Below are 27,994 nucleotides of genomic sequence, written 5' to 3'. Positions count from 1 at the left end.
TTACTAATGCTGTTAAGGAGCAGCTTGAGAAGCCCAGTGTGCCAATGACCTCCTTCACCCTCCAGCCACCCACTAGGGCTTCTTGATTAGCATCCTACCTGGATCTCTGAGGAATTCCCATCATCCCCTAGGAGCTCATTCCGCACCTCGTCACTGTAGGCAATCCGTGACCTTTTCTGTAAAACAAAAAGAGAAAGGGGGAAAAAATGTGAGCAAGCAAGGCTCCGGAGTCATCACTATCAAGGCTGATCATCTCAAAACCTCGAGAGCCCTCTAATGGATACCCATTTGATGGAAAAAGCTCTAAAGAAAGTTATCACAAAGTAGTTTTGACAACAGGATGTCAAATGCAATACAGAAATTGCCAGCACTTTTGGCGGGATCTTTAAATTAAATCCCTTCCCCAAAATGAAGCTAGCAAAGCACAGCATACACCGAAAAAGTTTTTCTCATTAAGTTCAATAGGAGCAAGCCCCAAATCCTGATTTTCATTCACTGAATTCCCTCCCTCAAACCAAATGATCCCTATGTCATTTCATACTTCCCTAACTCTGTTTAACCAAATGTCTGATTATGTGAACCTCTTGGATATACGCCAGGTCAGAGAGAAGTGATCTTATATTGGAGAGCAAGCAGGAATTACAATCTAATCTTTATATTTGGTATAGCTATACCAAGAATGGAAGTGCAAATATCAAAACAACAAATCAATAAGACCAGGGGAGATTTTTTTTTTTAATCCTGTTCAGTTTCCTTCCTATACTGTACTGTATGAAAAAACTTTAAAACAAAGAACTGCTACGTCTCAAAAGGCCGAACACAAAGCCTGAAATCCAGTTGATTATAATCACATAGTGAACTCAGTGCTCCAAAAGGGAAGAAAGCATGCAGACAAACAAGGGTTAGCTTTTTGTGGGGTGGGGGCGAGATTCAGCTAAACTGGACTGTAAGAGATCTTCATGAGTTGCTGCTATGGGGAGAACTGATGCACTGCCTTTTCCTCAATTGGAAGCAGGCATCCATGATTAAACAATCTCCCTCCTGCACCGGGATACTAACACAGATTAGATTGCAAGGCATCATACCGGGCAATTCTTATTGGATTAAACTAGATGTGATAAAAATTGCAGCTTTGTTCAAAATCCTTTTGATGTATTTGGTCTTTTCCCATGGTGTATGAGGCAACTGGGGAATCCTAACATTGAGCTTTCCATGCAAGACACCTAGCTAGCTTCTGGGAATATGCCAAATGAAAGTTGAGCATGTAACAGCATTCAGTAGCCAAGCATATGAAAAACCTATTACATAAAAACTGAAAAATTGTAACATCACTGGGGGAAAAGCTAGCTTTAAACTAAACTTTCAAGCACAATATTTGAAAGGTCTCACTCTTTCCTGGCCCTCATGTGAACTGGTCTGTGTTCAAGCTACCACACTGCATTAATTGTTACAATTTGGTGCCCCCCACCCTTGAAAGCAAGATTAAAGCTGAGGTTTGAATTCAAAATGCAGAATGTAAACTAATTTTATTTCCAATGTTTTACATTTTCCTCCCTTCTTTGAAAACAGGTTTGCAGATTTAGCTGGCAATTCAATCTGAATGCATATATTGAATTTAAATCTGATACAGTGTATCAATTTTCAACTTTCAAGACAAAAGAAAAACTTTCAAACCGATCAATTTACAAACAAAATGCCAAATGAGAAAGCAGTTAATACTTCACCTTTAGTTTTAGACTTCTTTTAATTTAAATGGTTATTTGTGGCACCCTTAACATTATGAAACCCCTAGTATTCAACAGAGTATATATACTAAAGCCTTAGTCATACAAACCATAGAACTTGTATAATGGACATAGCATATCCTACCCCCTTTTTACTATTTGGATATCTCAGACACAGCAGTTTCATATTAACCAAGTAAAAGCAGTCTCTACAGCATTAAAGGAAATGGGAACCTTTAAAGAGGCTGTGGTATCAGAGCTGCCTGTTTAAATTATTCATTTCATCACTATGGGGGACTAAAACACTCTGCAGTATGCAAGAATATCATATGGAGATGGGTTTTGTTTTTCTCTTTTTTCACCAAAAAGCCAACAAATTGGCATAGATTGCTCAATTATGATATTATCCTATTTTTTGTTTGATATACATCAGACAAGGAAAGAAGTTACAAATGCATGTCAATACATGATCCAATCTTTCTTTTCCATTTAAGATTTTCAGTTTAAGATTAAGTTTAACCATACACGGTCAATAGCTACCAATAGCAATGGTATTTGTGCCATTACAGATATGCAACCACAATGATCTGAAAATAGCCTGCATTGCCCATAGGTTTGCCCATTAAGCAGCTGGACTAACTGTGTGTGCTTTTTCAAGCCTGCACCAGAGTATACTCATATGTGCACACACAGAGAAAGCTGGGAAAGGTTTTAGTTTAACTTCCTCTTAATTCACTGTCCAGGTTTGGAAAGGAGCAAGTGCTTTTTGCATCAAGGAAAATGGGTGTGTGTGCATGTGTGGACGCCTGCATGTGTGCACAAGGCTTACAGCCTAAATACACATTACATTGATCACAGCAAGTCACATATAAAACAGGCTCTGTCTCTTGAGAATTCAAAAGCTCCCTCAGAGAAAAGTAGTAAAGGCCAGAGGGGGGTAACAGGCAAACACACAGGGAAGCAGAAGCCACTAACTGCCCCCTGTCTATCTATTTTATTATTTCTTCTTGAGTGGCTAATTGTCTCTAGGGACTGAGAAGAAGATGGGTAAACATAATTACACATGAGATAATTTTTTAAAAAAAACCCCAGACAGATTGAGAAAAGCAGGCAGTGTGCTCTTCTCACAATTTCCTCCCAGCATCCTCTTTGTCTCAAGGAGAGCTCGAGAATTTGTAATTCCTAATAAAGGGTTGGCGAAGTAAGAAAGAGCTCAAGAATTCCAAGGCAGACCCTGGCTTACATAGTGGCTGCTTTGGACATGAAGAATGTCATATGTAAGCAGGCTCTTTAAAAAAACATGTAGCTTGGGTTCAGTACTGCGACTGGGTGGCTCATGGAAAATCACTTGTGACTAATGGGGATTTGACCAAGTCTATGAACCTGGTTGTCAGAGGCACTGCCATTCCACCAGGTTCCAACATAAAAGGGAGGAAGCTGTAGCTCAGTGATAAAGCATGTGGTTTGCATAGACAAGGTCTCAGATTCAATTTCCCACATATCCAGCTTAAAGAATCTTAGGATGTAGGTTTAGAAAAGACACAGCTTGATACCTTGCATAGCAACTGTTAGTCAGAGTAGATGGTATTGAACTAGAATGTAGCCACTTGATGAATCAGGAGTCTGAATAGGCTTAAAGCAGCTTCATATGTTCACACACCTCCCAGCATTAGCGGGAGAAACCTCAGAGACAGGTGTATATTTTACTGTGACATGAAATAATAACCCAGCCCTCTCCAAGTTCCTGTGAGAAGGGTTGGGGAATATTTCATCATGCTGGGCTTTGGAGAAGGTTGAAACAGTACCTATTTCATCTCGTGAGATTACCACTGCATGAAAGGGGATATTACCATCTACATGAAGCCATTAGGAGTTTTGGAGCAAAGTGTCATAAATAGGGGGATGATACCCAACTCTATTTCTTTGTTACATCTGAAGCAGGAATGGCCTTGAGTATCTGGATGCAGTTGAGGACTGGTTCCAATAAATTAGTAAATTGCCTGCCCTCAATGTGGTCTTATTCTCCCTGAAGGAACAAATGTGTAGTTTGGGAGCACTCCTGAAGCCACCTCTGTCACTCAATGCACATGTAACCTCAGTGGCTAGGACTGCCTTTTGCCAACTTCTGCCTCAGTGGCTCTGAGGGCCTTTTGCTAAAGCATCTATGGCTGTTCATGGATGGGGTAGCTTGACCACTGTCGTTTATGCACTGGCAACCTCACAGCTGGATTACTGCAATGTGTTCTACGTGGGACTCTAGGCAAGAGACTGCGGCTGATGCAAAATGCAGCAGCTAGGTTGATTGTGGGGACAAACTGTCACCAACGTATCACACCCTGCTTGTAAGATTTGCACACCCAGTCTGTAACCAGGCCAAGGTGGTAGTACTAAATATAGGTATTAACATTCCTATACTGTTCCAGAACAGGTTATTTGAGAGACCACCATATCTCTTATATATCCAGTAGATCACTAGAGTCTATTGGAAAATTTCTGCTGCAAGCTCTGAAGATATAAGAAGGCTACTCCACAGTAACTTGGCACAGGGCTTTTAGTCTGGCCATTGTGTTCTGGGGAACAGCATTCCTGTTGAGATATGACAGGTTCCCACTACCTGCACTTTCTGGAAACAGCTGAAGACATGTTTGTTCCAAAAGGCTTTCTTAGCTGGCTAAATGGGTCTTTTCCAGGAGGGTCTATTTTGTATTGTTTTAGTTGCATTGGCTGTTTTTTCCCCAGTTTTTAACTGTTTCCCCCCAGTTTTTATGGTACATTGCATTGAGTAGATTGTGTAGAAAGCAATTAATAAATTAAAGATATCATCATCAATAAAAAATATTAGTCCTCTCTCAGTTCTCCATATGTTGAAGATTGAACATCTGCATGCAGGGAACCTTTTCTACTCAGGTTCACTCCATGTGAAATTTGAAACCCTGACCAGGATTCTACAAAAGTAGAACAGGCTTCCAAGTGCAAAAGTTCACATAGACATATGGGAGCAGCAGTGGTGATTCAACAGAGAGCATGAAGCCATGGAGCTCCTCTGTGAGTGCCAACAAAATATGCAGCTACGAAAAGTAATGCTGGCTGCTAAACCAGAATATGTTGACCCCTGGATCTGAAATATACTTTTTGCTATACAGATAAGAAAACATAGCACTAGCAACAAGTAATTTCAATTTTTTAAAAAAATGTATGTGGTAATTCTTCAGGCATCTTCTGGCACTTGTCTGCCTTATCCCAAGTTTCTAAAACCTGGAGGTGGTCACTGGGTCTATAAAACAGCATCTATCCAAATAGAAATCTGCAAAAAAATTTACATTGTTTTGACAGAGCTTCATGTTCTATGGAGATTTTGTTGTAAATTTGTTTTAGTTCAATATAATCTACATCAATAGCAAAGCTAACATTTATTGTCACGGTCCCTTTATTATCATGATCTCTCTCAATTATAAAAGAAGCAGTTTTATAGAACAACTAAACCTTTTGACTACAATTAGGTCCGACTCTGCCATATTCATTAATAAATAATTTGATACTACTTTTGATCACAATTTCATCCCAAAATGAATTGATCACATAAAAGACCAGGCCTTTGAACTAAAGTGCCCATTTGTTCTCTCAGAATCTAGCTAAAATATCAATACAGTACTCTCATTTGTCTTTAAAATAATAACTTCAAATAATCTTACTAGTCCCCCTAAGTGAAACAGATCATCACTAGAAATAGCAGAAGAACAAATTCTACCGTGCAATCCTATACCCACTTACCTGGGAGTAAGCCAGAAAAACTCAATTAGACCTACTTCTGTGTAGACATGTATAGGATTTCACTTTTATTGTAACAATTATAAAAGGTGCTTTATGCTCCTAATTTCACCATTCTGTATTGAGTGTAAATTTGTACTGTAGCCAAATGCAGGCATAATAGTTTGTGCTGGAAAATGTCACACACACTGCTACAGTTTGAAGGAACCCAATTCATAATGCATTTTATAAATAGTTAATGACTTCTATACATAAGCTAACCAGGCAAATCAAGAAATTGTCAACATTTTTAGTCTTAGTTGTCAGTTACCACTGTCTACTGCTACTTTATATGTATGTTTCTGGAAGAGACAGAAGCTTTACAGATTCTGTAATCCAATGCCTTTTCTGGGCAGCTCGATATGAGCTTAAGAGTTCCTATATACAGATTCTGCCCAGCAAAGGGCTGTCAAACACAAGTCCCGTCCCAGCACTCCTGACTGTGTGTGTGTGTGTGTGTGCACACGCACACACACATGCAAGATGCATTGTGAGCACAAAAGTGCTGCTTAATTCTACTAGGCACAGAAATACACATACGATTTGCTTATACTTCAAGAGAAAGGTATAGTTTTGCACAGCAAAGGGGAAAGGTGATCTCAATTCAGCTTACCAAGAGTGCTGCATTTTTTAAGCATTAAGAAAACCGAGCGTATACCCGCTAAATGACCCAAGTCTTTAGGACAACTCTCTGGAACTGCAAACTCAAATGCCTACCAAATGTACAGCACCATCCAGACGACATGAGACATTATTCGCTGCCCTTCCAAAGAAATCAACCTAGAAGTAGGCATGCTCTCTCTCCTCAAGTGAATGGATTGGTCAGCTGGCTGAGTTTTGTAGTTCTAGGCATAGTTTAGTTTGGTGAACACAAAAGTTTACAAGCATTACCATGGTGTGCGTGCAATAGCTTATAAGGTCAGTTATTGCACCCATCCTACCAAGTGGTGAAGAAAATTTACACCAAGTTCAGATTCCGAATAGAAGTGGGCTAAAACCTGGTAAGATGTGACCTCAAATCCGGAAGTAAAATGGTTATTGAGTTAACAAGCCTAATGCAGTTGCGTAGGTTGGCTTCAGAATTCTGGATACTAAACCTACTATACCTTGTTATGAGGTTCAGAACACAGAGCAAAGAAGCCACAAAGTCTGGTTTATAATCATCCATAACCTTAAAAGTCCACACAAACACAGATAGCAGGCTCAGACTGTTCAAAGACTATTCCAGTAGCTACTTTAAATGTACCACAATACACAGACCTTACACCAAGGAACAATTTGATTCCAGGCAGACATCACTTGGTAAAGGAACAGGATTTTTTGCATACTGATTCTCTTAAAGCCCTGTTCAAACAGATACACTTGCTCAGTTCTGTCTGGCAATTTGGCTTTAAACAATCTGTCTGCTTGACCCAAGTCTTAACATTTCCCAACTGAACTGAATATATTCACAGGCAAACACAGTTAAATTAGAAATGAAATGAATTAATTCAGCTTAAACAAATTAAGAACTGTGATCTGCAGCACCACCCCAGTGTGTAATTTTACATGTGTAGCAGAGTACATGTAGCCACAACTATAAGAATTCTGCTAAACTACTAATCTGAGCATAACAATGAAGTTAGCCTATTACTAAATCATATGAGAAGTTAATTTCCATGGGCCACACATGGCAAAGCAATTGCTTAAATTGCTTCACCTGGGAATTTAATACAATGTTATCATCAGACCAGCCACATGGTAAATAGATTTATAATACTTTCCATGTGCTAGGTTATGTTGCATATGAATTAAGCAACAATCTGGTATTACAATACAATCAGCTCCTTCCCACACCTGGTGGACAGTATTTTGTTAAATTACTAGCTATACATCAACAACATAAAGCTGGGAAGAGCAAGGGGAAGAGAAACAATCTTCATGGCACATGACCAATTCCACATAGTAAGTAAATGAGATGTAGATGGGAAAAGGTGCCCAAAATTATCAGCCACCCACATCTGTACAGCAAAATTCAGACTTGTTCATTTCTATTCAGTTTTGGTTCTAGGTTTCCATATCACATGCTTTAAATTAATCACTGGTATTCTGCAGTGTTCATAATAATAAGACGGAGCGTTAGCCCATTCATCTTGGTTCAATATATTTCCAGCAGTTAGCCAAATAACTGAGGAATGGTATACTTTCATGACATCTCAACTTAAGTTATTATTGTTGGTTAATACAATTCACACAATGACTACTCAAATAAGGGGACATATACAAAAAAAAAAGCAGGCATATTTCAAAATACAATATTCCACAACTCACCTATGGTTTCTTTGCAAATTATTTTCTATATTGATGTGATGCAATTCTAACAGATTGAATTGATCAGCTGTATGTTTTTGTCAAAATAAAGTTGTATTCAACATGTTTGGTTTTTTTAAAAAAAAACAAAAAACCCGTAGCATTTTTACTTGAAGTCTAAATGCTTGATGAATTATGTCAGATTGACTTTTTCTACCCAATCATTTACTTACAGCACATCCTATGCATATCTGCTCAGAATAAAATTCCACAGAGTTCAACGGGGCTTACTCTCAAGAAAGCATAGATAGGATTAAGACCTTCATCATTATTTTTCAGTATTTCTTGTGAGCCCAGCACCATGGCAGAGCAGCACAACTAAACAAACAAAACACCTATTTTCTATTATCACATTGTCTAGGGCAGGGATAGGGAACATGTGAGCCTCCAGATGTTGCACTTCTCCCATTATTCCTCACCACTGGCCATGCTGGGTTGTTGGAAGGGTTCCACAAGCTACACACACACACACACACACACACACAGAGAGAGAGAGAGAGAGAGGGAGAGGGAGAGAGAGAGAGGTCACTAACTAATATAATGAGAAGGGAGAGAGAGGGAAGAACAGGAAATCCAAAGAAAACGGCATTCCCATTCTGCTGTGTTGATTATGGGACCCATTGAGCTCCATGCCCTTGAGAGTCTTCATCACTTCCACAAAATCAGGCCAATCATAGGAGTCAACCTGACCATCTGCCCAACAGTACTGAGAACAAAAGTACAGTGGTACCTCGGGTTACATATGCTTCAGGTTACAGACTCCACTAACCCAGAAATATTACCTCAGGTTAAGAACTTTGCCTCAGGATGAGAACAGAAATTGTGCTCCGACGGCGCGGCTAAAGGTATTTCAGGTTAAGAACAGTTTCAGGTTAAGTACAGACCTCCGGAACGAATTAAGTACTTAACCTGAGGTACCACTGTATTGAGAATGACTTACAGAAAAAGGCAAAAAAAACCACCTAATAAAAGGTTTGTTTTTGTATGTTTTGCTTTTAAGAGACAAGCACAGGAAAGAAGGGGGGAAGAGGAAAACAGACAGGAAACCCATCACCACCTCAGCTAGTCCCAAGTACTATGCCATCCCAATTGTACGTTTTACAAAAACTGCAGAATTAAGAAAAATGTTGGTTTTTTTTAAATTTATGGTTCCTTTTGCCAAACAGATTAGTGATCTTTATTTTAGGCATCTGAATCTCATCAGTGTGAACAAGCTTACAAGCATGCATTCCAACAACAGGTTTTCCTCTCACCTAGCCAAATGAAGATATGAGGACACAGACAAGTTTCACAGAAGCCTTTACACCCGGAACAAAGACTTTAAATGATTAAATATTTCATCCATGGTGCTTTACATTGAAATGAGGAAATCTCTCTTCCACAGCACTGTACCTCGGGCTGTGGAACAGTCCACTGGCCATGCATTATGCTCACAACGTATGCTCCTGAATGGTGATAATGCCCCTTGCTTTTCTAAGTGAAAAGATGTGGGCGTATTTAGAAATTTCTCACTTTTGCATGGTTGGGGGGAAGTCTACTGTACATCTATTGCTCTAGTAACAGCCATTTTTGCATCTGGTCCCACCCACCAATTACATGCAATCTGGAAAGTTGCCCAAAATGGACAGCAACATTCAGCCTGAAAAAAGTTATTGCACCTACCAACCAGATGGAACTGCCCCATCCAGGAAAGACACAGGAAATAGAGCAACTGCTGAATGCACAATTCCTTTATACAGCAGAAAGGTCTTTGCCAGAAGTCACTTTTTGGATTAGAAATATATGCAAAATAAACAGGGCAATATAAGTATCTACTAAGGAAACCTTATGGAATATTGAGGCTTTTTATCCAGAAAGAGGGACGGAACCTTCTTAAAATGTTATATGACTAGGAGAGCTAACATTTTTCCAATCCTACTTTCAGCTGGGAGGGGGGCTTTTTAGTCCTAACTGCAGTTGTGAGAACCTTAAAACTCCCCATCCCAGCTGTGACCTTCAGTGAAAACACACACACATGACTACAATTACACTTGAAAGAAGCCTTCTGTGGGAGCCAATAGAATAGTTTTTTAAAACTTCACTGATGTGGAGGATGGGGGGAGGGGTTGAGAAAGAGGTGAGCTTGGGAGGGGAAGGTTAACTTCCTCTCCTTGGCTGTGACTCATCTGAAATCACCCATCCTCTGCTGTGGCTCTCCCCCACTCCCAAAGCTGCTTGTCACCCATTGCAATTAGATTTTAACAAGCAATCTATTGGCTTCAAAAGAAAGCTTCTTACAAGGCAAAGTCAACTCTTGAGCCAGTATAATCTACAATTATCCACTGTGTTTCACTAGTGTTTTTTACATACTGTCTAAAACATTATTTCAGGCATAAATAGAAATATGTGTGATCCTCAGATGAAGGGAGCTATAGAAATTCTATAAATAACTAAACAGAAAATATTGAGATATATTGCTACTTAATATAAGGGGGGAAATCCACAGCACATAGAAAGACACCACCCCAAGTCATAATAAATCACTGATGAGGGACAGAAATGAAGAATGCAACATTACATAGTTAAAATTTTTTCACACAAGCATTAGTTTCTTGATAGCGACCTTGGATACTAGCATCCTGCTTAATGGATAATATGGGGATTTTTAAAAAATAAACTTTATGTAACAATCATACATTCACCAACATGCTCGTGTACAAGGTCAAAAATCAAGCTATTTTGTAATGTGATTTTTTCTGCTTCCATTACAGAAATAAAATAATTTTCTCTTAACAGAAGTTGTACAATTTTTTCAAAGCAATAGAAGGCACTGCATTTTCCACCTCCAATAAAATTATTTAATATCTTAATAGTAAGTAATGTATAAGGTTTGATAACTATAATCACATTATTGGAGAGATTTCACCTCTCCACAGCATTCTTTTTTAGAGTGGTAGAGATTAACAAAGACAGCAAGTCACACTTCCCATTCCATATATTCTACAATATTCTGTCGCTCCTCTTCCAGCCTCCATATGGCACTTGAAAAATATATGCTCCAGAGGGTTTCTTTTGTAACTGTGAAATAATACAACCACCCCTCTTCTTGACAAACTGGGCAACACAAGAAGATGAGAGAAGTTATTCAACAAGCAAGTATATAAAGGATGTCAGGAGGGGCCCCATGAATAAGAAAAGAGAGGTATGGGAAACACGGTGGAGGTGTCAAGGGTGAATTTAAGAGGTTCAAAAACCTTTACTACCCAGAAGACACAATATCTGCCTGTTCTCAATCTACAACAATGCTTGCTGCTTTGTCTGAATTCTGCAAAGGCCAAAACATCACCTGCTCTCTGGCCAATCAGCTCTCTACACTGCTCATCCAATCCTAATCCAAAACAATTGTTATAGGCAGAGGTTCCTCCCATCTATCCTCCACACAGAATAACTAAGTGAAAAACCAGCATTTTACTAGTGTTAGCCATAGCTGTTCTACAAGTTCCTGCCCCCTCCTGTTACCATGAAGACATTCCAACCTATCAGAACACAGGAATTAGCACACAGCTAATACAATGTTGGTAGGTCTGCCTCAGGGTAGACCTATGCAAAATAATCTCAGATCATGCTCAGAGCTGTTTCCTTGAAAGCCACACCTAAGCAGCTGAGCCTCAGAAGTGGGTCTGATTCCTGAGCAGTCCTGCTGTTTAATTTGCTTTGGCTTCACTGACCTCCATCCTTTTTGTATGAGCAAGCACCACTGGACAAACTCTTGTTTTTACAAAATGGATGGTGTTTGACAGAATTTATGTTAAGCTGTTAGGATAGCATGGGAATCATGACTGTCGCATCCTCCAAATAGCTCAAGGTGAGATTCATGGTTCTCTGTTCCCCCAGGTTATCTTCACAGGAAGTTTATACAGGCTGAAGTTACTGTTTGGTTGTGGATTAATCATAGAATCATAGAGTTGGAAGAGACCACAAGGGCCATCGAGTCCAACCCCCTGCCACGAGATAACAATGATTCAGGTGGCAGATGCAGCCTACACTTGCTGAAGTCCTTTATTAGGCTTGAAACTTAATTTAAAACCCATCCTCTCTGCCACAAGCTTATTGTATGCTGATGGGTACAGTCTTCTGGTACACTTTTAATCAGAGGTTAGCCAATTTGCCATGGTTTACAGCAAAAATGAAACAATAGTCTAAAAACACTTGTGAGTAAACATAGCTTATGCCATATTTTTATTCCCATCTTTAAGATGTTAGTACTGTTGTTTTTGTTTCCATAGCACTTTATACACTACTACAAAATGTAGAGTGGTTCAGGGGATGGGTTAGGGTGACGTACGTTAGATAGAGAGGCTGGCCCAAGGTCATACAGTGAGCTTTGTGGCTAAGTTTTGAACTTCACCCTGATCTCCCATGTCCTAATCCACTTAATATCCCTCCCTTGTATTCCACACTCTGGAAATAAGTAGATAAGGTGTGGAAAGTAGTGATATTTTCCCATCAGCTTGGAAATTTAGTTTTTCGGACCTATGCAGCAACTTTAAGAGTAACCAATTCATGCTGCAATCCTGTACATACTGATCAAGGAACAATCTCCATGGTATCCATTGGGGCTTATTTCTGACTAATGTATGGCTGTTGCAGTGTAGACCCACACTAGAAATTGTGACAGCAATTCTGAAGCAAGGTAAGACACCTGGTTAGATGCAGTGATTGAATGTCTGCTGTTCCTTTGCAAAGGAGGATAGTAAGAGAACCAGGACAGGTAGACACACATTTCTCCCAGCAGAAAGGCAAGTGTGACAGCAGGGACCACTTCTGAACCAAAGGTAATATAGTTAGCACCTTCCTAAACTGAAAAGTATTTGTACAACAGAAATGCTGGTGTTATAGTATCTTTGCAAGAGTGCTATGTCCAGCTTCCCACGGACATAGGGTAAAAACAGGATTCTGCTTAGATGGACCACTTTCCTGACCCTGTAGGTTCTTCTTATGTTCTTATGTAACATCATTTACAGATCATGCAAAAGTGGGGAAAGCAGCCTCCTTGCTTTCTCTGCAACGTTTAACAGTCCTGATATTTACAGAAAAATACCACAGCAAATAAGCAAAAGCTTTGGCAATGCTGATAAATAACAACAAGCAAAAAGTACTTTAGTAGGAGCAGTTTCTCAAGTTTGGCGTCTGAACAACCAACCATCTCTAGCCTACCTCACAAGGCTATTAAGAAGATAAAAAGGGAAAGGGGATGACAATGTACACAGCCTTGAGCTCCTGAGAGGAAAATCAAGATACAAATGTTAGGAAACAACTAATATCTGTAGTTTCACAAATCTCAGCACATTTTGTCAACCTCAATAAACAAACAAAAAAATCAGAGGCAGGGGGCCTTTTCGGTAATGGTGCCGCCTTGTGGAACGCCCTCCCAGCAGATGTCAAACAGATAAACAGTTATGTGATTTTAAAAAGTTTTTAGTGTGTGGTGTTGTATTGTGTTTTTACTATTTTTTGTTGGGAGCTGTCCAGAGTAGCTGGGTCAACCCAGTCAGATAAGTGGCGGCATCATCATCATCATCACAATAATAATACAGCCTATGGGAATTTTAACTTGCTGCAGCTGTAAGATATTTATTTTATTATTGTGTTTGCTGGTTCATTTTGTATTTTATAGTTATTAATATACAGTAACCATAAAACAAAAATAATAGCCCAGTGTTCAGTCAAACAGACGCTATAATGATCTCTCCAGGATTTGCTGAGAGCAGGAGCTTTTGACTAGTATTACAGTTAGCAACCAGTTTAAAGGTATTTCACTCCCCCACACCACTTGAAACCAAATCCATATGAATGCATGGATGAATGTTACTTTAAAAAGAACCTTTGCTGACACCTAGCAGATAGATCATTAATTGCAATTTTTGCTACATTTTGGCAGGCCAAAAAACATATAATTAACAAGTGAGCTTAAATATAGGAACTAGAATGAAATAAAACAACTCTTTCGCTTACAAATATTCCTTTTTATGCTGCATACTGGGGAATCTGATGCATTAGCTGTCTTGGCACCCCTATTTGTAATGATGCGACAGAAGTGACATGCTTAGCACTTGAAACAGACCTGGGGGTCTAATGGCCAATTGCACTTTGGGGCTGCAGAGAAACTCAATCCTATAAAATGCAACAGCAGAGCAAACACCAACTAAATTGCCCTATATTTACATGTTTTTAGGCTATCAACAGTAGTTAGATGTTATGCATAATACAAACACAGCGACGTTCCAGTCGGTTTCACATACTTTTTGTACACGCAAAGGCATGGGTTTTTGTAGATGTATGATGCTGTGCCCAAACCGTACATCAAGTCACAGGTCCAAAATGTTTTCTCAAAAGTAAAATACATACATAGGTACAATACACTACTAAAAAGCACTATTAAAAGTTTTATGGTACTGGTAAATGTGCTACCTACATGTAGGATAGAAAGTATCAAATCTACAAAAAGCCACAGACTTCTATTAAGTAAATGTACATGTGAATTTACCATGCTATTTGAATTTTACATAACAATACAGTGGTACCTCAGGTTACATACACTTCAGGTTACATACGCTTCAGGTTACAGACTCTGCTAACCCAGAAAGAGTGCTTCAGGTTAAGAACCTTGCTTCAGGATGAGAACAGAAATCGTGCTCCGGCAGTGTGGCAGCAGCAGGAGGTCCCATTAGCTAAAGTGGTGCTTCAGGTTAAGAACAGTTTCAGGTTAAGTACGGACCTCCGGAACAAATTAAGTACTTAACCCTAGGTACCACTGTAGTCTTCCTTCTACGTTTTCAATAATTTTGTCACATAGTAATTCCTGCATCCCCCACCCCAGTCAAAATCTGCTTACTAAATGTGGGACAGTTACTTCTTAAAACTCTCTTGACAATGGTGCAGCTCAGATGCAACTTGGAGCAGGAGTAAGCACCCTTTATATGCCCAGCTTAGTTTCAGAGTTTTATCCCCATTTACAATGTCATTTTGGATGTTATGGTTTAACACACAAGGAGATATCCTGTGAAGCCAGTTGTGTGAGAGGGGGAGGTTTGTTGGCCCAAAAATATTTTATATCAACACGGATATTGATCTGCTTCCAGGCCAAGTTCAATATTTTGGTACTAACATATAAGATTCTATGCAGCTCAGAAACAACTTGCCTGAGGGACTGCCTTACTTTACATACCAAGTAGGTCACTGTTCTGCAGGAGAATAAAGTCCCCAAAATATCAGAAGCCCACTCCACAGCAACTCAGAGTAGGGCTTTCAGTGTGGCTGACACAGTTTTGAGGGGAAACGTACCTGTAGAAATATGGTCTGTGACTCCTTTACAGCTTAAAATATCGATTTACAAAGAGTCTGTAATCGAATATTTGTTGAGGGATGATTCTCCCAAAACTACCAAGATGGCTTTGGGGTATTTAGCTGAGATTTATAAAGCTAAATCTAAAGTTGCCTGATTTATTCAATGGTAGCTATCTAGTCTTTTATATATTGTATATGTTTGGATTATTCATGTATTTGGATGACTTTGTATGGTTTTATGATTTCATTGTTTAAATTTATGTCAATAAAGGCCAATAACTAATAGCTAACTAATATGGCCTGTAATTTCTGGAAACAATTGAAGACATTTGTTTCAACAAGCTTTTCTAGGTGGGTGAAATGGTCTCTTAGATGTACATTTTGTGTTGTTTTAAAACCTTCAGCTATTTTTGTACTGTTTTAAAAACTATTTTTAAACTATTTTTATGATACAATTGTAAGTTGTCTTGACACACAGGTAAAACGTGGGTCCCAGGAGTAATCTGTGCTTCATTGGAGGTACCACCTGCCTTGAAGGAGGAATTCTTGTGCTCTCTTCTTAAGACAGCCTCCCTGGACTCAGAAGTGTTAGCAAACTATTGCCCAGCGATAAATAACTCCTTTCTGGGTAAGGTGCATGAGACAGTGGAGGTGGTACAGCTTCAGGCATGTTTGGAGGAAGCTGATTACAGTGGAACCTTGGTTCCTAAATGGCTTAGTTGATGAACAAATTGGCTCCCGAATGCCAAAAACCCAGAAGTGTTCTGGTTTTCAAAAGTTTTTCGGAAGCTGAACGTCCGATGCAGCTGTTGACTATTGTTTCCAGGGCGCCTGCGCCAATTGGAAGCCGCACCTTGGTTTTTGAATGTTTGGGGAGTTGAACGGACTTCTGGAATGGATTAAGTTTGAGAACCAAGGTTCCACTGTACTTGAATCCATTCTGGTCTGGCTTCAGGTCTGGACATGGCACTGAAACTGCCTTGGTCACCCTGGCTAATGACATTTATGGGGGGGGGGGGAGTGCCACTATACAAGCAACAACCAATTGACACACATCCAACTGACACGCAACTGCAAACACACACAACTCTGCAACTCGGAAATGGCCGGAAAAGGGGGCATGGTATAACAGGACAGAGTGGGCTTACATAAGGTTCACCAGCATATGCGAGGGTCAGGAATGCAACCCGTGTGCAAAATGGCCATTGTCTGTATAAGACTTAAGGAAACATCTTTATACATTTACAAGTTAATACCACACAGTTGATATAAAATACATGAAAAATACACTAACTTACCTAAGTCTATTTATGACAATGAAATAAATGTGTAATGAACATAATTCAATAAAATATCCAAATGTAAACTTTGAATCACAATTGCTCTGTTGTACTACATATTTTCCATAATCTACATATTCTATAGTTCTCTCCTACATATTACTTATGGGACTTCTAATGCTTTCAGCTTCAACCAGGGGTACTGGGTTCAAGTTCACACTCAAACCATGGATCTTGGGCCTGCCACTGTCTTTTAGCCTATGCTATTTTATAAGATTATTCTGGTGATAAATGGGGGGGTCTTGATCACCCTGAAGTAAGGTTGGAATACAAATGCAATAAATTAATTGTCTAACCATGGAGTTTGATCAACCTCAAACTGAAAACAGTGCTGAGTCCTACCATTTCATTGACCAAGGCCTTTCATTTTTCATAGTAAGATCTAGTATTTCTAAGATCTAGTATTTCTATCATTTTTATCTTGCACCCTGGCAATTCATTATTTGATAAGTAAATTATAGTTTAACCTTCATAGTTATGGAATTAGTTCAGCAATGATTTGATACCTATCAAATATGTGGTAATATTTGTATCAAGGAAAAAATGAACCTGCATAAACAATATCTTAAAGGTAAAGGTAAAGGTAAAGGTACCCCTGCCCGTACGGGCCAGTCGTGTCCGACTCTGGGGTTGTGCGCCCATCTCACCTAAGAGGCCGGGGGCCAGCGCTGTCCAGAGACACTTCCAGGTCACGTGGCTAGCGTGACAAGCTGCATCTGGCGAGCCAGCGCAGCACACGGAAACGCCGTTTACCTTCCCGCTAGTAAGCGGTCCCTATTTATCTACTTACACCCGGGGGTGCTTTCGAACTGCTAGCTTGGCAGGCGCTGGGACCGAACGACGGGAGTGCACCCTGCCGTGGGGATTCAAACCGCCGACCTGACAATCAGCAAGTCCTAGGCACTGAGGTTTTACCCACAGCGCCACCCATGTCCCACTAAACAATATCTTATTGATGCATAAATATCTGAAACAGTAGAAGATGCCAGGCAATACCCAGATTCTCTTGAGTATGGATGCCTTTAATGAAAGGTTACCTGTCCTAAGCCTTACATAAGATGATGAAACCCCATGCTTAACACACACGCACCCCCCCGACTATATTCAAAAATGTCTCATGCCTAATGCATTTCTCTTCAAATACTCCCCCATGAGTTTAGCAATCTTATACCATCTAAGCAAAAACAGTCATAAATTGTCCAATGTAACACATGCCTAAAGTGACAAAATTGTGACTCTGATCTTAGAGCCCTCCTGGCCATACGACTTGGATTGAGGAAAATGGTGGAATCACAACACAGGCAACAGTCGACAGTATTCTTTTAGCAACCATCCCCTCTTGATGAAAATGCAGTAGCTAAATAGCTTTCTCCTTCCATTCAGCCATCTGCTGTAGATGTAATAAGGTACATAGCTCTGCACCAGCCATTATTATTGATAAAACAAAACCAGTCTCTCCTAATCTTTAGATCAGGATGTTTAATCTTACTAGTCTACAGAGAAAGTTATTCTCTTTCACGGGACTGCTAACTAAAGGCATTGTAGTTTTTCTTCCCCCTCTCTTCTGTGATGTGTACAGCACACTTTGTGCCAGCAACCTCCCTTGAGTTCAGTGCTATGTTCCAGATTATCAACCAGCATGTTGTGTGTGTTTGGTTTTGATCAAAAAAAGAATATATATATATATATATATATATATATATATACACACACACACACACACACACACATACATACATTCACCAAATGCATCTAACAATTCACCAGAAAAGGCTATATGTCAAAAGACATTGGCACAAAAAGCATTGCACAAAAATAAAATTAAGGGAAATAAATGTGAGTGGAGGACAACAATGGATATAATACTTTGTATTTCTATTTTAAATGCCTCTCTCTATGCTATATGCATAGTAGCTAAAGGCAAGCTGGAAACCAGCCAGGTCCTGGCTGCCAGCAAAAATTTTGTCACCTCCTTTGAACATCTGAAGTATGTTTACCCAATAGATTTCATTAAATTACACTTCCATTAGGAAGCATACAATGTTGATACGCATCTCAAAGATAAAAGGGATTGCTAAGAGGCATGTCATCCTGCTCCCCAGCTGATTGCTATTTCTGGGCCAATCAAGGAAAGGAGCCAGAACAATACTTAGTTAAAAAAAATGCAGCATCTCCCCAAGGACTCCATGCTAAGAGACTGCAGCTCCATTATCAAAATGAGCATATCATTAATGACAATACAAATACAGTGTGTTATTTTAATACAACTCGTACACAACAAAACAAGCTGTATTTGGGTCATTAGTTGAATTTGTAAAGCAGTATTTCCCAGGGTTAGCAACTCTTTACTAAGGCAAGAAGTTTTTTTCATGTTGGTAAGGACAAGGTGAAGATTTCAACCCAAAATTCAAGACATCCTCTCAAAATACAGCATCCATGAGCAGCAGAGATTTTTGAGAACTTTATAGTACCTACAAGCAAGTTAAGCAGAAGCCATTCATTTACATAAAACAAGAAACCGTTTCACCATTACAATCTGTGTGATTGAATATTATGCAGGGAGGTTTAATGCAAAACACCAGAAGCATAATTTAAACTGCCACAGGTATGAATTTTCAAATCATTTATTTGAAAAATTGCATACTGTTTGCCAACTGGCACAACCACCCAAGGGTAGACAAAAATGTCAAATTCATGGAGTGGGGGGAGAAAGCATACTTATACAGTGGTACCTCGGGTTACAAACGCTTCAGGTTACAAACTCCGCTAACCCGGAAGTAGTTACCTCGGGTTGTGAACTTTGCCCCAGGATGAGAATGGAAGTTGTGCAGCAGAGCAAGAGGCCCCTTTAGCAAAAGGGCGCCTTAGGTTAAGAACGGTTTCAGGTTAAGAATGGACCTCTGGAACTAATTACGTTCGTAACCTGAGGTACCACTGTATCTAGAAATGACAGAGCATGCTATAATTTTTATTTTATTTTTGAGTGAGAGATACTTAAGTACAAAGACTTGGACTGCTGAATTGATATTACATTCAAGCTGCCACCATCCTGCAATAAAAATTGATTGTAATCCTAATCCCAGTTATCCTACTGAATTCAAAAAGACATAGACATCTGAGTAGAAATGGCTAGGATTGGGCTGTTAACCTGTGAGTATTACTAGCCCTGGCTATGTGTACTTTCTTAGGAAAGATGCCTTACATCAGGTCAGATCATTGGTTCATCTAAATCAGCACTGCCTAGCAGCACGTCTCCATGGTTTCAGACGAAGGTGTTCCCCCACCTGACCCAAAGATGCAAGGGACTCGACTTGAACTGTCTCAACACAAGGCATGTACTGTAACACTGATTCTGGCCCTTTACCATTATATTTCACAACGTGTCTTAAGCAATGGTCTGGCAAGTTATTGACCTAAAAGGAAATGGTACTCATTCTGGAGCAATTTATAGCAAACTTAGGCTTCCGATGCATTTTTATTTTTTTTAAGAAACAACAAATGAAAATGTGATGAATTCCTCATTTAAACTAAGACTTCAGAACAAAATGTTGGGGAATTTACAGCTCATCCTCATTGACACCAATCTTATTGAGATCAACCAACTGGCACATATCCATCTCAACAAATGTTCTTACACAATATTATGCAACTTCTATTTCAGCTGATTTCTTTCAACAGGGAGACAAGCTTTTGGTTGAGCTATATTTGACATACCATATGAACTCTAATTATCTGTCTTTTTGCAATTAATCTTCTCACAATTACATTTCCTGCACCTATAAGCATCCAGCTGGGAACAGAGTTTTAATCTAGGAAATAAAAAAAGACGACTCAGGTTTCTAACAAATTGCTTCTAATTAACCAGAACCTTTCCTAGTCATTCCAACCTAAAGATGCCTACAGCAAGTTAAACATTTTTTTGTTTGTGTTCTTAATTATATTTTTACAATTTCATTAAAATTTCCCTGATGAATAAGTAGCTTGCTGGATATGCAAACCTCTTATCATTTAACTAAACAAATATTCTGCTGAGAAATAGATATGCAATAAAAAAGCTAAGTAACCACATTTTTAAAAAATGAAACAATGGAATAATGAAAACACTGATATGCAGCAAATTTAGAAGACAAAGCCTCATAAATCAATGGGGGGAAAGGTACATGCAGGCTGAATCGAGGAACACCAGTGAAGATTCCAGACTGATATACTTTGAATAGTTAAGGTTTAGGATGATTTGGAGAAATCTGTTGGCACATAGGCCTACTGCGTTCATCTGCCCATGGCACCACCTATTCCTCCTGTCTTCCCACTAGTATTTCTTCCACACTCCTTTCTATCAACTCTGCAGTGTCTTCTAGTACAACAGGCTAAGCTACCATGTTTCCTTGTTCATTGCCATATGACCTTACCATAAGGAACTTACACCCAGAACTGAAATGGAAGTGACACAGACAATTTCACAAATGAAATTGCTTCACAATATTATAATTATTCCACAATAAAGTCCAAAAAGGAATATGTGCAGCAAAATGTTGCAATAATAATAATACAATTGTTGCTGTTGTTATTTATAGCCCACCCATCTGGCTGGGTTTCCCCAGCCACTCTGGGTAGCTCCCAATAGAATATTAAAAGCACAATAAAACATCAAACATTAGAAACTTCCCCAAATAGGGCTGCCTTTAGATGTTTTCTAAAAGTCAGGTGGTTGTTTATTTCCTTGACATCTGATGGGAGGGTGTTCCACAGCGCGGGCGCCGCTACCAAAAAGGCCCTCTGCCTGGTTCTCCTGCATCAGGTGCTCCTTTTCCATGTTCCAATCTGTCAGGTGTGCCCTCCTCCATGATACTCCGAATCATTCCCTCTCACCCCAAACACATGTAGAAGAGAACAGCTTGCAATGTGATCAGGCTCCCACTTCAGCCCAGGCTGCTAGATATGATTGCAATTATGCACCCCCACAGCCTGCTATTGTGCACATCTACTTAAACTGAAGCAAACATAGTGATCTGCAGGATACTGTAGATGGAACATCTTGTACGGAACATCTTGGTTTACGACAAGCACACAGGATCAGTCATAGCATCGGTGCTTGTTAATAGCAGCAAGCATCTGCTTCAGATGAACCTGAACTGAAGTTGCCTGCTTCAGAGAGATTAAAACCTTGACCAAAGTGAAACTGGTCTTCTACTACTTCTTAATCTACTGGTGCAGTAATAAAACTGCCAGCACATATGCAAAGCTAAGCAGGTACGGTTTCAAATTGGATGGGGGAGCCATGCATTGAGATTACTGAATTGCAGGGGGTTGGACTAGATGACCCCCGGGGTACCTTCCAACTCTACAATTCTATGATTCTAAGTGGCTGAAAGCTGATCAGGCTGTGCACAAAGCAGAGTGTCTCAGACACTGAAAACTAATCAATTTTATCTCAAACCCTTCATAAAAGGGAAACACCAGGCAGAGGGGAGGGAAAGGGAGAGAAGAAGGGATGCAGTTTTGTAACTGACAGCTTTATCTTCCAATCAGCTGAGGACCTTTCCAGGGCTCTCCTTTTTACTTACTATTATATAACTTCGGGGTGGAATGCTGAAACTGTTCCAGAAACAGTTCCAGCATTTTCAGTGCAATTTGTGATTACGTGCCTGTAAGAGAAGCTCGGAGGGCTTTTGAGCATGGGCTGAGATTGGGGTATCCCTCTGCCCATTGCTTTCTGTTCAATAGGTGCCTGTTCAATAGGTGCTCTCACAAAGCCACAATGATAAGCTCTGATTTTTTCAGTGTTGAAGGGACAAGGAAGGGGACCCCCTTAAAACACACACACACAAAGTCAAACTTTAGAGGCTCCCTTCTACTATATTACCATAGTGTACACTTTCACATACTATTTTCTAGTAGTTTCATCTATCCACTCCATCACAGTGAAGCCCCTTCTGGGACTTTGGTGCCAAGCAAACAGCATAAATAGCAACAGCTTAAATTGTTTTTCATTTGTGACTCAAACCCCTCGACCTTTCGATCCAAAATTGAACAGTGAACTTACCAAGGACTGGACTAGATGATGCCTACGGTCCCTTCCATCTCTACAATTCTATGATTCCATAATGTTGACAAAATAACAGGAAGGAAACAAATCCATTTTTAAAACAACAACAACAAATTTGCTCTTGCTCAAAACCACTTGTACCATCTATGTGAAATTTGGCAGGATGACTATCTCAGAAGGCACTACTATAACTTTCGCATCTAGTTCTGTCAAAAATGTTACAGCTGTTTGATTTCCTCATTGCACTCCATAGGGAGATAGTAAAAGCATTCAATTTTCCACTTTGAACCCAAGGTCCAAAATGTTTAAAGTGGCTGAAGGCAAAGTGGCCCACAATCAGAACCAACAATAGTTAATGGCATTCAACTAAGCCAAGCTATGAAGCTATGGTTTAAGCTTCACTTAATATTCTGACTTGTTTGGAAGCCATTAATCCTACTTTCCTGGTTCAGATGTAATAGTAGGCCATAGCTGGCTGGCAATCTCCTGGCTTGTTTCCTGACTCGTGTGAAGGCAGAAGCCAAGCAGCTATGTGATGGTGTACAAGATTCATTCATATCTCAACTTACTCAGAGGACATACAGTGGCACCTTGGTTTATGAACTTAATCCGTTCCAGAAGTCTGTTCTTAAACCAAAGCGTTCTTAAACCAAAGCATGCTTTCCCATAGTGGTGGGGGACTCAATTTACAGTCAACAGGAAGCAGAACATGTTCTTATTCCAAGGCAAAGTTCACAAACCAAAACACCTACTTCTGGGTTTGCAGGGTTCTTAATCCAAGTTGTTCATAAACTAAGCTGTTCTTAAACCAAGGTACCACTATACTACTGTTCTAACACAGCCAAAGTCACAGATGTGGATACGTGTCAAACATAGCAATGAAATGAAGAATCAAACCAGCTACAAAAAATATGCATTAAAAAAGATCAGCTTGTTTTCATGCAGCTGTTAAAATTACAGACATCGTATTGTGTTAGTGGGTTCACCAACAGTAGGTCTAAATCACTGTTTACATTTAGTGTAAACAAACAGTTATTACTTGGTCAAGGAAACATGCCCAGCATTACCAGTGATTTTAATATAGGACACTGCATGCATTTTTAAAAAGGCAACCCTTGTTTTATGCAACCCATGAGCATACTTTCCCAGGAACTGCACATTCATTGAGTCAAGCAAAAGAAGATTTCTCAGATAAGAAATAAAAAGAATTATAAGGAGGTGGGGGAAACTACATTTGGGTGGATAGAATCATTTGAGTAGAAGCACTAGAGAGATGCTCTTAAGTGCAAATCTTTCTTGTTTCTGCATTATTTTCAGCGCACATGAAAAAAGGAGTGATAACAGATTTTTTTTTAAAAAAACTTTGAAAAGTTTTTTTAAAAAAACCATGTAACTTAAAACTAACATCTCTTCCAACACAGAAAGGTTAAGTTGTGGGGTTGACATTTGCATTTGTTACGATGTCAGTGCTTCCTGCCTATCAGCCTATGTACAAACAATATCTAAAGATGTCATCTACATATTTATACCAAAGGAGCTTATGAACAAGACCTGTCAGTATATTTTAGCACCTCTCCAAAACGTCAGCTTTCATCATGTATAAACACAACATGTATAATTTATTAGTTTGGTTTAATATAAAAAGTTGACAATCAGATGTCACCACAACTATTGATAAGGTAAATAAGGACTACAGGAAAATGTCAAAAAGTTATTAAAATGTTTTGCAGCTTCCTGAGTGAAATTGGATTTATCGGCTCTTATTTGTCAATAGACACATTGCAGGTTTTCTTTCCTTTATGTGGCTATATATACATGCAGCCAATACTTTAGTTAACAGAGTAAAGAATAATGGTCAATGAATAGCAAAGGCCCTTTAAAACAAAAATGGAAAGGCATGCAACATTCTTGTATAAAAACAGTAAACAAGTGAGGCATTTATTTTCACCAATATTCATCATGGGTGAGTATACATCTAAAATCCCATATTCTTCAATTCACACATCTACTATCATATCTCAATTTGACATTTCTACTTTGGCCTACGTTTTGGGTTTCCTAGAGAAGACTTTGGGAGGGGGTATCTGCTAGAGTCAAACCTCGGTTCCTGAATGGCTCCATTTTTGAACATTTTGGCTCCTGAATGCCAAAAACCCACAAGTAAATGCTCTGATTTCTGAACGGCTTTTGGAAGTCGAACGTCCAACGCGGCTTCCACTTGAGTGCAGCCAATCGGAAGCCGCACCTCGATTGTCAAACGTTTCAGAAGCCGAAGAATGGATTATGTTTGACAACTGAGGAATTGCTGTTCCAATGACATGTACATCCCAACCTGAGATAATTCGCTATAAGGTACATTGTAATAGACAAGCAAACCTATTTTGCTGATTCCTCTCTCTATATACTTTCAAGAGTAACACTGAAGTCATGCACACTCAAGTAGTATTCCAGCAAAATAAGGAGTTCCAATAAATGAGCCAGGCTACAAACTACAGGATGCAGTAATAAATGATAATATGCAAAAAGAGAAGAGAATTAAATAGTTCTACAATGCCAAAGGCAGGATCAACTGGGTTTTCTTAATCCATCTGGCTAAACAGGTAAATCCTTATCAGACAGTACAGGGAAAATAGTTGGGACAAAATATCAGAGTTAACCAAGCAGGGAAGAATCTCTTAATGTAAGAATTAGTTAGGATGCGTGGCACTGTGGGTTAAACCACCGAGCTTAGGACTTGCCGATCAGAAGGTCAGCAGTTTGAATCCCCGCAACGGGGTGAGCTCCCTTTGCTCGGTCCCTGCTCCTGCCAACCTAGCAGTTCGAAATCACGAAGTGCAAGTAGATAAATAGGTACCGCTCCGGCAGGAAGGTAAACGGCGTTTCCGTGCGCTGCTCTGGTTCGCCAGAAGCGGCTTAGTCATGCTGGCTACATGACCCGGAAGCTGTACGCCAGCTCCCTCGGCCAATAAAGCGAGATGAGTGCCTCAACCCCAGAGTCGTCGACGACTGGACCTAATGGTCAGGGGTCCCTTTACCTTTACCTTTTAAGAATTAGTTAAAACTAGTGCTGGACAAAAATGGAAGCAAAGTATTTTGGGAACAGTTTGGGCTGTCTCCTACCCTGCAAAATACCTCTTCCCAGACTGCATCTCCAAATGTGGATGCTGACCACCAGAACTTAATTTTCAATAGGATGCAATGTAAATACATATCTGCACCCCATGTTCTGCATATACAAAATGCAACTAGAGCCTGATTGGTGGAACAGTCTAACCATACTGTTAGAGCAAAATAAAGAAAAAAACTCCTTCCAGTAGCACCTTAGAGACCAACTAAGTTTGTTATTGGTATGAGCTTTCATGTGTATGCACACTTCTTCAGATACCTACTAGAGGGCAACAAAACCACGTGCAGGGCAGAAACAGAGAACGTTGATCCAGTTATCGAACCGGAGAGAACGTCTTTCCTCTTTTCCACTACCTCTTCAAAGTGTCAGCAATAGGACAACTTCATTTGTTCTATGTGATGCCATTACACCAAACTGATTGGCTAGATTTAACACCCTAACACTATAGCATCACCCAACAAAAAGTGTATGTTCCAAGGTGGCACCAAAGCAGCACTACACTGGGCAAACAATGGCAATGTCAGCCCCCCACCCCCTCTCAAAAGTTTGGCATGGGGGGGGGGGAGTCAAACGTCACTCACACACAAAATAAATTACTTAAGATTCAACATAAAAATATCCCGGCTGCTGAGCTTTATGGTACAAGACCAATTGATTCATCAGCTCAAAGAGCTGACTCAGATTACACTTTAATAATAAGTACACCACACAATTACAATAAAAAGTATAATGGGGGATTTCTTTAACAAAAGGTTTTGCAACATTTTTTAGCTGTGAATATATAGCTGTTTCTTAAACAATACTGGAAGATGTATTGAAGGTGGTTGAAAACAGTTTAACTGTTCCTTTTCCAAAATAATTTGTCATAGGACACTTTATCAGCCCCCAGTACAGAAGTCCATTTCCTGCGCACAACTTCACCTTAAAAGAAACACTATTTTTGACCACGGCAATTAGTCTTTTCATGTTCCAAACACTAAATTCTATTTTCCCCATTAATTTTTAAACCTATGTGGATCTAACTTAAAATAAACTGTACATCAAAAGAATGGAAAATAAACAGCCAGGAACACAATTTGACGAATTGGATTTATTTAGCTAAACAGGGTCCATTGGATCTCTTTAATAGGCTGACAGTTGCACTGGGCTGGTTAATAAAACATTCAACACAGTGTCTTCAGCCAATATAGAAATGCAAATCCCACCAGAAATATTTTATTCATGAAACAGTAATTTCAGTTACTACCAAAGCTAAAAAAAATAAATAAAACACCCACAAAATCCACAAACCTAACTTTCTTTGCAAACAAACAGTGCCATCTAGTGCTGATATTAAAGGAAAGCAAGATGAATTGGTCTGAAAATGCTCAATAATTATTTCCAGCATCTTTGAGTTTTCTTGTTCTATCTCCCCTTTTAATGAATTCACCTTTGAATCATGGTCACTGGAGAAAGAGGGGGCAAAAATCGAAGAAAGAGACCAGTTACCAGGAACCATAAAAGAATAAGACAGGTTTTCCTCTCTCTAGGCACCCTGTAATGACTGACGATTAACTTCCAAATACACAGACTTGCATTTCAACACTAGACAGGAAGACCACAGCTAGGTACATTTTTAGATGAGCTAGCTAGATTTTCTTTTGGGTTCTCAAAACAGTCCCAGCCTTGCGAATCTGATTAATTTCTATAGAGGCAGATCCAACAGAATTCTTTGTGGCCTCTGTTCTTTTGAGTATGTTACACAGATAAGTTCAGAAACAATATTCCATTCTGCCACGGAGCCTTTGTATCATCAACTGGGAACGTACAGAATGTAGCCAAAGAAATTTTTATCAAGTGTTCATCTGTGTCTCAAAGGGTAGTGTCAAAAAAGAGTTTTCCTGGTAGAATGCTTGCAAACCTGAAGACAGGAAAGGTGGGGGGGGGGGAGGAAGAGAAAGAAAGGGAATGGGTAAGCTTCCCCTCAGCATGTGGCATGACTTGTTGGGTTGAACCACCATGCATTTTATTACAAATATTATTTTTTTCTGGTGAAAGACAGGAACCCCCCCCAAAAGAAAAGACTGAAGAAAAACATCAGACTCTGTCCAAATGTCACATGGAAGGAATCTGGGCAAAGGATTAGAAATGAAGGGAGACAGGAAAGATGCAGTTTATGGTGCAAAGAAAGCAATATGAGAAGAGAGCAAAAATATGCTCACTATAGATACAAACTATGGATGCACACACACACAAATATTGCTGAAATACAAAATGTTCATCTTTGTTTAGTCTC

At 39.5% G+C, this 27,994-nt stretch overlaps 1 protein-coding gene across 4 annotated transcripts in view; it reads right to left on the bottom strand.

Moving 5' to 3' along the window:
• The window catches only part of VTI1A (vesicle transport through interaction with t-SNAREs 1A), a 245,569-nt gene that overhangs the window by 201,729 nt on the left and 15,846 nt on the right, over positions 1–27,994 (bottom strand). For all 4 annotated transcript variants that reach the window (XM_083441785.1, XM_083441787.1, XM_083441788.1 and 1 more), the window contains exon 4: positions 99–176. In XM_083441785.1, the coding sequence (XP_083297911.1) occupies positions 99–176 (78 nt within the window). The remainder of the gene's footprint in view (positions 1–98; positions 177–27,994) is intronic.

This window comes from Podarcis tiliguerta (assembly GCF_965153285.1).
Source record: "Podarcis tiliguerta genome assembly, chromosome: 5".
Lineage (NCBI taxonomy): Eukaryota > Metazoa > Chordata > Lepidosauria > Squamata > Lacertidae > Podarcis > Podarcis tiliguerta.
Note: the sequence above shows the minus strand (reverse complement) of the source record. Positions and strands in the feature narration are given on the sequence as shown.